Here is a 14,827-nt window from a genome sequence, read left to right as displayed (position 1 = left end):
ATGTGCAGTGAAGGAGGATGAAAACCAGAGCAAAGGCAATTGAGACAATTTGTCTATCTAGAAATATTCTTTTAGTAACCAGTAACATATTTTAATGAACAATGACATTTCAAATAATGAGAGTGTTTGTAGTACATATAGTTTGTGAATGTTAGAACAAATTCGAGAAAATTCGAGGCAAATTGATGCAAGACAGGTGCCAGTTTGGATCAATGACCCCCAGTTGGAATACTTAAATAGTCACACAAATGATAAAATTACCTGGTGCCAAATCAGAAAATTTAAAGTATGGAAAGATCAGGAATGTGTAAATGCAGGCTCTATGAGTATTGGAGTAGTGTTGGGACTACCTGTAATTCTGAGAGATAAGTTAGGGATGCAATTATACAATGTAGAAAATACAGGAGTGATAAGGGGAAAAGATTACATAAAATACAATGATATTTTACCCTATGTTGTGGAAATTGGAAAAGAGGTCATTGGAACAACATTGTCCATTGTCTGAGTGTAGTCTGGAAAACCAGGTGGTCATACGTCCTCATCCTAACTATAAAACGGCAGAATCAAAATGTGGGTTTAATGCCACTGTAAATTATACCATGGAGACTAGGAAAGCATTGTCAGAGCTAACCCATGGGGCCTATATGGGGAAAGGGGAGAAATCGCTTAACCACCACAGAGAAGGAGTACCAGTATGGACATAAACGGACCTGTCCGGTGAGCAACAGTACATTTTGGTTCAACCCACAATACCAACCCGAGTAGGGAAGATGGAGTTGGTACGGATACATAAGCAAAAGACAGAAACAATAACTGTGACAGAAAGTATTAAGGAGGATTTGACTATTCAGCCATTGCCCACACGCTTGGGTAAAGAGAGACAGCAGCTAGAAGTCATTGCTGTAGTGTACTACAATTTGGAACAACAGTCGAAGATGCAACAAGATGAGATTGACAAGATAAATGATTCTACCTGGCAGCAGGACTTATGGAGCTGGGGGTCAGACGTGCAGATACACCCCTGGTTTAGAATTATCTCCCATGTCCTGATAGTGGTTTTGGGTATCATGGTGTTATATGTGACCTACTTAATTTGGCAACTTTAGAAATTAATTAGGCGATGTAAGAGGATGTTTGAACACAGGTTGGACAGCTATCCAAAAAGGCAATCTGTATTCGAACTTACGCTATAAATGGATAGGCAATTAGTTATGCCACACAAGGGTAATTGTATAACCTATTCATATATTGTTAAAATGAATTAGTGAAAGATCAGTATACTCTAAGAATGAAATTGCGACTGTATTATGTTCGCACAATTGATTGATTATGTAATAGTGATGGTTAAATTGTGCTTTCTTCAATATTACACTGCTTATGCTTATGCTTTGCGAATGAAATTGTCATTGTACAGGTGTATCACCTTTTATTTTGTAAGCAGATAGTTGAAGCCCCTGCAAAACTTATGCCTTTACAGAGTTCCTGCAGGCCCCTATTTTGGCACAAGCAGGCAACGTATTGAGTGCGACCCCTCTGGGTGTTGAAGGCTGTTTCTAGACAAATAGAGACCATTAAAGGGACCTAGGTGGGATCAAGGGAATGATTTTTACAAATGTTTTGAAGAATCAAAGGGGGACTGTGAGAACAGAATTTAATTACTGTGAGAACAGAATTTAGATTTTAGAATTTTTAAGAACAGAATTACATGGGAACATTTAAGATGGGACAATTAATCAATCATGTATTGCTAACAAACGAGCTTCAGTGCTGCAGGGAGGGACAGCTTATCAGAAATGACTTCATAACTTCAGGGCTGCAGAGGCAACTTGGCCTTGCAGCTGGTACAGAGAGAGAGAAAGAGCGAGACATTGTACTTCAACAGCACTCTTCTTATCACCCAGACATGACAATCCTAGGGAACAGTTAGAATGAAAAACATAATGACCAGGCTAATACACGCCCCCTTGTTAGAGGGTGACTCAGCCTACCCTTCTGATTCAGCAGTTGCTGAGTTTTTTCTTTATTTGCTTTTATATGTTTAAATGTTATTTGAGTAAATAGATCCATATAATCCTAGTGAATATATATAATCATATATACGTTGATCAGTAGAGAGAAGGTTATCATAGAATGATAAAAGGGGGGAATGTGGAAGTGAGCAGAAAGGTATGGCACGATGCTTAATGGGAAATATAGCCAAGTTAGGAATAGTAGCTTTGCTGAGCTTTGAATTTAAGTGGCAGAAACCACAATGAAATAGTTAAAAGTAAAGGCAGAGCGTGTGAGACAGTAAAGACTAGACGACACTGGTAATTGCATGGACATCTGTTCTTTATGGCCTGATTGTGTGACTCCCTCTGGTTTGGAACAAATGGACTCCTGTGATTCAAATGATGTCCATCCCTGTGTGAGTGATAAGGAGTGCTAGGCCCCTCTTATCTTCGTGAACCGCCACTACTTGATGTTGCTGCAGACTGCACGAAACACTCAGGAATGTACACCTAATCGAGATAGCAGGATGCGCCGCAATTACTTGTCACAAGGTAGAGACAGACTCATGATCCATGTAGGGAGTGAGACCAGCATGGTTATTGATGATTCCTATGCTCTTGCTAATTAGCTTGCTTGTCCGCTTTGTTTTATCTTGCTGGTACAAAACAATATTTTATTAGTAACAAGTATGTATTGAGAATGGAGTGTATTGTAACCTCAGTAACAGATGTGCTGCATGTCACCACGTGGGTGAAGTCGAATTGCACCGCACTGATTGGTTAAACAAGGAGGTGTAGCATGAATCTTAATGTATAAACAGTAGTACCTGTATCACAAACTTCACTTACTCTGGGGGGGGGCGGGACCCGACAGACTCTGGTGGAGTCAGTGCCGCTGTTCTCAGAGTAAGTCCGCTGGCGACTGCGCAAATAAAGTAATTGATTTTACCTACACATCCGACTCGGTATATTTACTGAACCAGACTGAAGGCAAAAAGAACTCAGATTCACACGATTGGTTCTTTCACGATCACAGTAAAGGAAAAAGGTAAAATATTCACTGAGGTGGTCAGCACGACCACTGTTAGAAATGAATAAACCCTGTGCCGATGAAATAAGAGATAAGACAAGTGGAGAGCTTGGGACCCCTCCTCACCTGGCTGTAACAAGAATATGCATACTCTAGAGATCGTAACACAACAACAAATGAGAAATTGGAAGTGGGAAAAACAATTGATTCTGAGAAAAAAAAATCAATGCCCGTTTTATTGTGGTTTTCACTGATCGAACATTAAAATGTCCACATTTGAAGACAGTACCTTTCTAAGCCCGAGCCTACAAACATACCAACATACGAATTAGGTGCAGCAGTAGGACACTGGGCCATTCAATAAGATCGTGACTAATCTGATTGTAACCTCGACTCCACATTCCCACCTACCCCCGATAACCTGTCACCCCCTTGCTTATCAAGAATCTCTCTACCTCTGCCTTTCAAATATTTTAAAGATTCTCTTCCACTGCCTTTTGAGGAAGAGAATTCCAAAGACCCACGACCCTCTGAGAAAAACAAAATATTCTCTTCATCCCTGTTTACAATGGGCGACCACTTATTTTTAAATAGTCACCCCTCATTCTAGATAATCCCAGAACAGGAAAAACCCTTTCCACATCTACCCTGTCAAGGCCCCTCAGGATCGTATATGTTTCGATCAAGACGCCTCTTAGTCTTCTAAATTCCAGTGCATATAAGCCGAGCCTGTCCAATCTTTCCTCATAAGACAACTCACCCATTCCAATTATTAGTCCAGTAAAGCTTCTCTGAACTGCTTCAACGCCTTTACATCCTTCCTCAAATAAGGAGACCAGTACTGTACAGATTACTCCAGAAGTGGTCTCACCAATGCCCTGTAGCGCTGAAGCATAATCTCCCTACTTTTGTATTGAATTCCCCTCAAGATAAAGGGTAATAATCTATTAGCTTTCCTAATTACTTGCTGAACCTGCAAACGAACCTTTGGTGATGCATGCACTAGGACCCCCATGTCCCTCTGCATCTCAGAGCTCTGCATTCTCTCACCATTTAGATAATATGATTCTTTTTTATTCTTCCTGCCAAAATAGAGAATTTCACATTTACCCACATTATACTCCATTTGCCAGGTCTTTGTCCACTCATTTAAGCTATCTATAATCATTTGCAGCCTCCTTATGTCCCCTTGAAAAGTTACTTTCCTACTTATCATTGCATCATCAGCAAACTTAGCAACCATACCTTTGGCCCCTTCATCCAAGTCATTTATATCAATTGCAAAATGTTGAGGCCACAGCACAGATCCCTGTGGCACACCACTCATTATATCTTGCCAGCCAAAAATGACCCAATTATATTTGCTCTCTGTTTTCTGTTAGCTAACCAATCTTCTATCCGAGCCACAAGTTACTCCCTTCACCATGAGATTTTTGATTCGTATAACCTTTGATGTGGCACCTTATCAAATGCATCCTGGAAATCTAAGTACAGTACATCCACTGGTTCCCCTTTCTCCACAGCACATGTTACTTCTTCAAAGAACTCCAATAAATGGATTAAATATGATTTCGCTTTCATAAACCCATGTTGATTCTGCTAACTTGAATTCTTCTAAGTGCCGGCAATACCGCCTTTAATAATAGCTTCTAACATGTTCCCTAAGACAGATGTGATACTAACTGGCCTGTAGATTCTTGTTTTCTGTCTCCCTCACTTTCTGACTAAAAGGGTTACATTCGCAATAAAAGAGTTGCATACAGACTGAAGTAACCTGGGACACGTTAAAAGCCCTGTCTGTTGAAAAGTTGAGAAATATAGTTGCACAGTTAGGGATTATTCTCCGCCCGACATTCTAAGACTTGAGATCAACCGTTTTTCACTTGAAGCTGAAGACTCAGACAGTGTTATAATCATTAACAGATAGAGTAATGTTAGCTGAGGTAAAACTCGAACAGAAGAGACTAGAATTAGAATTCCACAGAGAGCGAGAAAGAGCAGAGTGAGTGTCAAGAAAGGGAAAAAGTAAGAGTGTTCCAGAAGGAGAAGGAGGAAAGGGAGTTAAGGCAGCTCAAACAACTAGAGGAAGACCCAATGCACCCAGTGAAGGCACAGCTAGTGAGGGACATGCCCCTAGCTCAGGAACATGCGCTTAACTCTTAAAGTTCTCCCAGTTCGTTCTAAAGTTCAATGTGGAGGATGTGGCAGAATTTCTCGTCACTTTTGAAAAGCTTGCAAAGCAGCTGAAATGGCCAGCAGAGATCTGGACACTGTTTTTACAAAGAAATATAGCAGGAACATCCCATGAGGTTTATTCACTGTTGGCAGATGAAAGTTCATCAGATTATGAGATGATTAAAAATGCTTTCCTGGCTGCACATGAGATAGCACCGGAGGCGTCCCATCAAACATTCCGAACCCTCCGAAAGCAGCCTGACTAAACTTTACTCGAGTTTGAAAGAGTTAGGCAGCTTCGGAACAAAGGGGACATAGGAGCAGGAGTAGACCATTCAGCCCATCGAGCCTGCTCCACCATTCAATATGCCCATGGCTGATCATCCACTTCAATGCCTTTTTCACGCATAATCTCTATATCCCATTTTGTCATTTTAGTTAGACATCTGTCAATCTCTACTGTAAACATACTCAACGACTGAGATTCCACAGCCCATCTGAGTTGGAGATTTCCAAAGACTCACAACCCTCTGAGTAAAGACATTCCTCCTCATCTCAGTCCTAAGTGGCTTCTCTCTTATTTTGAAATTGTATCCACTGGTTGCAGACTCCACAACCAGGGGCAATATAGTACATGCATCTACCCTGTCTATCCCTTTCAATATTTTGTCGGTTTCAATGAGATCACTTCTCATTCTCTGAAGCTCTAGAGAATGCAGGCCCAGCTTCCCCAGTCTGTCTTCATAGGGCAGTCTCGCCACCCTGGGAACAAGTCTGGTGACCCTTTGGTGCACTCCCTCTTTGGCAATAATATCCTTCCAAAGTTAAGGGGGCTACAACTGCATACAATGCTCCAGGTGCGGTCTAACTGAGGTTCTATACAATTGAAGCATGACTTCACTACTCCTCTACTCAAATCATCTTGTGATAAAGGCTAACAGACCATTAGCCTTTCTCATTGCTTGCTGCACCTGCATGTTAGTTTTCAGTGACTTACTGACAGCCAGGTCCCTTTGCACGTCGACACATTCTAATCTCTTACTAGTTAAGAAATAATCTGTACATCTATAACTCCTACCAAAATGGATAACCTTATTTGTCCATTTTATATTCCATCTGCCATGTTCCTGCCCAGTCACTAAGTCAGTCCACATCCCCTTGACGACGCTTTGCATCTTCCTCACAACACACATTCCCACCTAGTTTTGTGTCATCTGCGAACTTGGAAATATTACATTTGGTCCCCACATCCAAATCATTGATAGATATTGTTAACAGCTGGGGCCCAGGTACTGATCCTTGTGGTACACAACTAGTTACAGCCTGTCAAAGTGAGAATGACACGTTTATTCCTAATCTCTGTTTTCTGCCTGTTAACCAATCTTTAATCCATGCCAGTATATTACCTCCTATCCCATGTGCTTTAATTTTGCAAACCAACCTCCTGTGGGGGGCTTTATCAAAAGGCTTCTGAAAATTCAAGCATACCACATCCACCAACTCCCCTTTATCAATTCTGTTCGTAACATCCTCAATAAAAACTCCAACAGGTTCGTTAAACATGATCTCATATTTCTAAATCCATATTGACTCCGCCCAATCAGATCATTATTATCTAAGTGACCATTTATCACGTCCTTTAGAATAGATTCCCAGCATTTTCCCAACGACTGATGACCGAAAGTAGGTCTATAATTCCCTGTTTTCTCTCTCCCTCCCTTCTTAAATAGTAGGGTGACATTTGCTACCTTCAATCTGCAGGAACCGCTACAGAATCTATAGAATTTTGTAAATTGATCTCCAATGTAGCCACAATCCCCATAGCTACCTCTTTCGACACTCTGGCGTGTATAATATCAGGTCCTGTGGACTTATCAACTTTCAGCCCAATTGATTTCTCCAATACAACCTTCTTTCTAATATTAATTTCCTTCACTTCTTCAATATTCCTAGTCCCTTGGATCTCTAACTCTTGGAGATATCTTGTATTTTCCTCAGTGAAGACAGACACAAAATAATCATTTAGCTTCACTACCATTTCTCTATTCCCCATTATAAATTCTCCTGACTCTGCCTGTAATGGACCCACATTTTTCTTCGCTAAACGTTTCCTTTATATGTACCAAGAGAAGATTTACAGTCTGTTTTTGTGTTTACGTTTGACCAGTGGATACAGACACTCAAGATGCAGCCCACATATGAAAAGCTCAGAGCGGTGATCCTTCTCGAGGAGTTCATAAACTGGCTCCACCTCCCATTACAACCCATAAAGAGGGACAGAAGGTTCAAAGAGCCAGGCTGCTTGCAAGTCTGGATGATGAATTTTCCCTTGTACACAAGGCCTTAAGTCCAAAGGGGAGCCCTTCCCTAGTCATCCCAAAGACCGGAGAATAAAAGGATATGAGGGTGATAGGAGCCCGAACAGTCATGGGCACGGTGGAAAAGATGGGCACGCAGGGGCCCATGCTCAGGCCAAAAAGGACGGTATTCAGAGCAGGAGAAACAGCCGAAGACTTGTGTGTTTCCACCGTTATAAGGAAGGTCACCATTGTGCTGAATGCTGCAAGTAATGGGGCAAACCGTTAGGATTAATCAGAGTCCACCGGATCAGTGCAGGAAAACGGGCCCTGATGGAAAGCATAGCAGATCAGGCTGTGCCTTTAACTGCGGCAGTCAGACCCAGTAAACCTACCACAGAGAGTGCGGGAAAACGTAACAAAATCCTTGAGAGTTACCAGGAATTTGTATCCTAAGGAAAAGTGACCCCATACCTCTCCAGTGACGCAAGTAAAACAATAGCCATACTCAAGGATAGAGGGGCCACCCAATCTCTTCTGCTGGGAAAAAGAAAGTGCAGTGAATGGCAGAGTGGTAGCGAATGGTATCAGAAGACAGTACATGTCCATACCCTGATATCGGGTGCACTTGGAGTGTGACCCAGTTTCAGGACCAATAACTATGGAGATGGTCCCTAGTTTACCAGTGGATGGGTAGACCTGCTTTGGGTAATGATCTGACAGAGGAAAATGTGGCAGTTTCCCCAGTAGTTCCATAGAGATCAAAAGAGGTCAGGGAGACTGAACAGTTACAGGAGAAGCTCCGTGGCATTCTCCCTGATTGTGTGTTGACTCCGTCCATGGCCAAGCAGTCCCCTGAACTGACATTGCAGAAGGATGACCCTACTGGCTGGTTGTCAGAACATACTTTGGGAGGTTAGAGGACCCAAAGGATGTGTTAAACAGATTTTCCTACGTTGAGGCTCAACAGCCCGACCCAATTTTAAAAAGGTTAGCCCAGACTGTCCAAACCAAAACTGAAGCAGAGGGAGTTGCAGAGTGCAGCTATTTAAAAACTGAGGTGCTGATGAGGAAGTGGAGACCTCCTCACAGACCTGAGGATGAAGAGTGGACAGTGGTTCACCAGATTTTGATGCCACTGAGTTCCTTAACGAAATATTAAGAATGACCCACGTGCTTCAAATGACTGGACGTGTTGGTGAACGAAAATTGAAGCCTGCATAAGGCAGCATTTTGACTAGCCACAACTCCACAAAAATGTGGTGCAGTTCTGTAAAACTGGTCACACGTGCCAGGTTGTGGGGAGGCCCTGGCCTGCAATACAACCTGCACCCGAATTCCCCTACAAGCTTTTGGGGAACTCTTCAGCAGAGTGCTAGTGGATTGTGTGGGACACCTGATGAAAACAAAACAGGGATCACAAGTATCTTCGCACCATTATAGATGTGGCGACCCGGTTCCCAGAGGCCATTCTCCCGAAGAACTATCTCTGCTAAAGTAGTAGTGGAGAGGCGAACCCAATGCTTTACCCGATATGGACTGCCTGTTAAGATCCAGATGGACCTGGGCACACATTTGAAACCCAGTATTTTTCATAAGGTCATGGGCATTTTGTACAAAACCCAGATAAAGTACTCAGACTACCACCCACAGTCACAAGGGGATTTGAAGCGATACCACCATACCCTAAAGACAATGATCAGGCCATGCTGCTATGAGTAAGCCCATGACTGGGAGAAAGGGCTGGGATTTCCCCTGTTCCTACCAGGGACTTATCCAATGATTCCACTGGCTTTGGTCTCTTTGAATTAGTTTATGGACACGAGTTGATAGGTTCTCTGAAACTAATCAAGGAGAAGTTTTAGGACACAGGGATCAGTCTTTCATGTTAGATTACATTTCCATGCTTTGGGAGCGGCTCACGAGAGCCTGTACAATGGCTCAGAAACACCTAAAGATCTCCCAGGCAGTTATGAAAAGATAAGCAGACTGAAATGCCAAGGCTAGAACATTTGAGCCCAGAGACCATGTATTGTTACTACTCCCAATGCAGGGTGAATCCCTGAAAGCCCGGTTCAGTGGTCCATATCGAGTGACAAAAGGCATATTCAGGTAAATTATTTATTTGACACCCCAGACCAAAGGAAAAAAGTGAAGACTGTGGAGGGGATTGACATGCACAGATCTGTCAGACAGTCAGGAGGGAAGAATTTAAAAGGACAGTGAGGACATGTTACAGGAGGGCCAGGAGGATTCCCAACTGGAACACCCTTCTCTCCGATTAGTCAAACCTGAAATGTTTGATAAATTAGTCCCCACACTGTCCGTAAATGCAAATCAAAGAGACACCCTAAAAAGGCTGCGAACAGCATTTACAGAAACTTGCAAGGACAAGGAAATTTCCCAAAAAGGCAAGGCAATGTTCAGGGAGATGCCTCACCTAAACGAAGCGGCGCAGGAGAGTGCAGTGAAAGCTGGAGAGACATCTTCGAGCACTAATCTCCCAGAGGATATAGGGAAGATCAGAAAAAAGATCCCCCCTATAGTAAAGGGAAAAAGGAAGGGAAAATACCCTAAAGTAAACAGCACTTGTGTACCTCACCAGAAAGCTAAAAGTGAGGTCAGTGTGGATCTACCCACTGAAGAACCCAATGATCAGGTCCCAAACCCAAATCTATTCAAACCCAATAATTTCAAAGCAGAACTCAGCAAGAACAAAGGCCCAGAGGAAATCTCAGACACATCGCAGAGGCGAAAAAAAAAAACAATTTTTTGCACCCTGTGCCTTCAGGAAGAAAGGTTTTCAAGGTGCAGGAACCTGAATGGTTAAAGTTGCATTGCAAGAGAGAGAAAAAATGTAATCGCTGATGCATTGTCCAGGGTCGAAGCCGACACATAACCATCCCAGACAGTACTCCAACACAATTAAATCAGCACAACTGTAACAGACAAGGTCAGCTGCAGTCATTCTAAGATTAATGTGTCAATTTGAGAAGTTATTATTCAGAATGAATGTGCGCTTCCTTCTATTCCTTCCTGCAATTCGGTAATGAAATGTTCTTACCATGACATTTCTTTCCATGTGCTGAGGCGGTGTCAAGATAACACAATATGCCAAATGAGGAATTGTTATTCATCGGCTGGAAATTTACAGTAAACTTTTAATGGAACAACAATCCTGCAGTTAACCTTGAAAAAACTGGTAGACAAGACGGCCACCGCAATTGGCATCTGAAACACGTTATTACATTCCAAGGTCTCCAACAGGAGACACATGTCTGATGAGCCTGGACCCAAATCATTGGTTGGCTCTAGTGATTGAATTACCTAAGATTACATTCATGAACACGGTATACAAGGCCATCTTGACACATTGACTTTCAAAGAGCAAACTCCTCCAAGAGTATATACTGGTATCCTGAGCCCTCGATCAATAGAGGTTTCTAACCTTGAATCTCATTATAAGTGTCCAGAGAATATGGTGAGGCAGTCATGAAAGTTCTGTCCATCTCTATGAAAACTGCGAGTTTCCCCTGGAAAAAGACAGACATGCCAGTGATTCAAACTGTGCAGAAGCAGAAGGGATGTGTCTCCCCATCTCTCTCTCCCTCTCTCTCTCCAGATAACTTCACAAGTTTGAAAGCCACATGCTACTGTGGGCCCTCCAAGCCTACAGAATGCTACAGACAGAGACACCAGGTAAAAAGCCACCTAAAATTCTGCCTCCAAGAAATCCCTGATCCATGTGAGCCAGCCACAAAGGGCACTTCGAACAGCCAAAGACTTCAAGAATACAAATTCGGCTGTAAGACCACCGAATCATCCAATCTCACAGATTGAGCATTTAAAAAAATATTTATTCTGGACTCTAATACAACCACAAAATTACTTCTTACTCTGTAATCTTTGTCTGTGTGATTCTCGTGTGAGTGTGCGCGTGAATGTGTGGTGTATCTTTTATGCTTTTATTTAGATCAGGTTTAGATTGTTAAGTATAATAAATTAGAATTTAGAATTTGAATTAGAAATAGAATTAGAACATTACAGCGCAGTACAGGCCCTTCGGCCCTCGATGTTGCGCCGAACTGTGAAACCATCTGACCTACACTATTCCATTTTCATCCATATGTCTATCCAATGACCACTTAAATGCCCTTAAAGTTGGCGAATCTACTACTGCTGCAGGCAGGGCGTTCCACGCCCTTACTACTCTCTGAATAAAGAAACGACCTCTCACATCTGTCCTATATCTATCACCCCTCAACTTGAAGCTATGTCCCCTCGTGTTTGCCATCACCATCCGAGGAAACAGACGCGCACTATCCACCCTATCTAACCCTCTGATTATCTTATATGTCTCTATTAAGTCACCTCTACTCCTCCTTCTCTCCAACGAAAACAACCTTAAGTCCCTCAGCCTTTCCTCGTAAGACCTTCCCTCCATACCAGGCAACATCCTAGTAAATCTCCTCTTCAACCTTTCCATAGCTTCCACATCCTTCCTATAATGCGGTGACCAGAACTGCACGCAATACTCCAGGTGCGGTCTCACCAGAGTTTTGTACAGCTGCAGCATGACCTCGTGGCTCCGAAACTCGATCCCCCTACTAATGAAAGCTAACACACCATATGCCTTCTTAACAGCCCTATTAACTTGGGTAGCAACCTTCAGGGATTTATGCACCTGGACACCAAGATCTCTCTGTTCATCTACACTACCAAGAATCTTCCCATTAGCCCAGTACTCTGCATTCCTGTTACTCCTTCCAAAGTGAATCACCTCGCACTTTTCCGCATTAAACTCCATTTGCCATCTCTCAGCCCAGCTCTGCAGCCTATATATGTTCCTCTGTACCCTACAACATCCTTCGGCACTATCCACAACTCCACCGACCTTAGTGTCATCTGCAAATTTACAAACCAACCCTTCTACACCCTCTTCCAGATCATTAATAAAAATGACAAACAGCAGTGGCCCCAAAACAGATCCTTGCGGTACACCACTAGCAACTGAACTCCAGGATGAACATTTGCCATCAACCACCACCCTCTGTCTTCTTTCAGCTAGCCAATTTCTGATCCAAAGCTCTAAATCACCTTCAGCCCCATACTTCCGTATTTTCTGCAATCGCCTACCGTGGGGAACCTTATCAAACGCCTTACTGAAATCCATCTGCCTTACGCCTTACTGAAAACACATCCACTGCTTTACCCTCATCCACCTGTTTGGTCACCTTCTCGAAAAACTCAATACGGTTTGTGAGGCACGACCTACCCGTCACAAAACCATGCTGACTATCTCTAATGAACTTATTCTTTTCAAGATGATTATAAATCCTGTCTCTTATAACCTTTTCCAACATTTTACCCACAACCGAAGTAAGGCTCACAGGTCTATAATTACCAGGGCTGTCTCTACTCCCCTTCTTGAACAAGGGGACAACATTTGCTATCCTCCAGTCTTCCGGCACTATTCCTGTCGACAATGACGACATGAAGATCAAGGACAAAGGCTCTGCAATCTCCTCCCTAGCTTCCCAGAGAATCCGAGGGTAAATCCCATCTGGCCCAGGAGACTTATCTTTTTTCACACTTTCCACAATTGATAACACCTCCTCCTTGTGAACCTCAATCCCATCTCGCCTAGTAGCCTGAATCTCAGTATTCTCCAAAACAACATTTTCTTTCTCTCCTGTAAATAATGACGCAAAATATTCATTTAACACTTCCCCTATCTCCTCTTATTCCACACACAACTTCCCACTACTATCCTTGATTGGCCCTAATCTAACTCTAGTCACTCTTTTATTCCTGATATACCTATAGAAAGCCTTCGGGTTTTCCCTTTTCCTATCCGCCAATGACTTCTCGTGTCCTCTCCTTGCTCTTCTTAGCTCTCCCTTTAGATCCTTCTTGGCTAGCTTGTAGCTCTCAAGCGCCCTAACTGAGCCTTCACGTCTCATCCTAACATAAGCCTTCTTCTTCCTCTTGACAAGCGCTTCAACTTCTTTAGTAAACCACGGCTCCCTCGCTCGACAACTTCCTCCCTGCCTCACAGGTACATACTTATCAAGGACACGCATTAGCTGCTCCTTGAATAAGCTCCAAATTTCGATTGTTCCCATCCCCTGCAGTTTCCTTCCCCATCCTACGCATCCTAAATCTTGCCTAATCGCATCATAATTTCCTTTCCCCCAGCTATATTTTTTGCCCTGCAGTATATACCTGTCCCTGCCCATCGCTCAGGTAAACCTAACCGAATTGTGATCACTATCACTCACCTCTTTCATGTTTAAACTCAAGAGAACCTGTCCGAACGATTCCTTCACCATCCCACCAAAGGTAAAAATTAAAACTATCATTGAGATGGTAAGCACATCCACTGTTAAAAAAGGACAAACACTGTTGTGGTCAAATAGGAGGAACAACAAGGGGAGCGACCGTGACCTCTCCTCACCTGGCCAGAACAATAGGCAGGGTTGGGGATGGAGAGAATATGGGAATGTAACCAGCTCAGCATTAAACAGATAACAAGGTTGTAAACTTCCTGGTTCAGCCTTAGACATTTGCCAGCGAGGGGGATGCAGATCATGGATATGGAATGGAATTTGTGCCAGAAACTTAAGACAATGACTTCAGTCTTCACATGATTTAAATTACAAGAGCACTAAATTAGTGAAACATGGTTTATGTATCTAATAGTTGGATACAGAGACTTACCAGGGCCACCAATAATAGCAAGGATGGGATAGCAAATAAATTGAAGCATTCTGAAGACATAATAGATCCGCCAATCTAATGTTATCCAATAATAATCTGCAGTGAGATAGACAAACCAATAGGACAAACTCCTGCTGTCCATTGTTGTAACATTCCAATCTACTGTTCTCAGATTCTGACCCATTGTTGTAGCATTTCAATTATTGTTCTCATATTCCGATCTATCCTCTCTCTCTCTGTGGAGCCGCTGATCCCTGTAAGTGCTGGAGCTGATGATCCCGCTGATACGATGAAATAACACATTGAAAGGAGTTCCTTATTAACAGAAAATGGAAACCCTCCAGTGACACAATTCGGGTCCTTGGAGACTGAGATTAATTACAGTCACTGAACAAACAGGTTCTGTTAACCTCTTTCAATCTAAAATTTTTGCACCCCGGTAAAGTTGTACATTTACCTGTTCTGAGTGGGATGTATGAGGGATGCTGAGGGACGGCGGGGTGGAAAAAGCAGATGCACTGGCCATAATCTTTCAGTCACCCTTAGATATGGGAGCAATGGAAGATGGAGACTCTCCAGAGACACAAATGGTTCACTGATGTTCTTTAGGGATG

At 42.8% G+C, this 14,827-nt stretch overlaps 1 protein-coding gene across 1 annotated transcript in view; it reads right to left on the bottom strand.

The window, feature by feature from the left end:
• LOC137366375 (probable G-protein coupled receptor 139) overlaps positions 1–14,397 on the bottom strand; it is a 172,211-nt gene extending 157,814 nt beyond the window's left edge. The window contains exon 1 of the mRNA XM_068028270.1: positions 14,214–14,397. Within this exon, the coding sequence (XP_067884371.1) occupies positions 14,214–14,397 (184 nt within the window). The remainder of the gene's footprint in view (positions 1–14,213) is intronic.
• Between the last annotated feature and the right edge of the window lie 430 nt (positions 14,398–14,827).

Source organism: Heterodontus francisci, unplaced genomic scaffold, assembly GCF_036365525.1.
Source record: "Heterodontus francisci isolate sHetFra1 unplaced genomic scaffold, sHetFra1.hap1 HAP1_SCAFFOLD_242, whole genome shotgun sequence".
NCBI lineage: Eukaryota > Metazoa > Chordata > Chondrichthyes > Heterodontiformes > Heterodontidae > Heterodontus > Heterodontus francisci.
The sequence above is the reverse complement of the archived record's forward strand: the minus strand, read 5'-3'. Positions and strand labels throughout refer to the sequence as shown.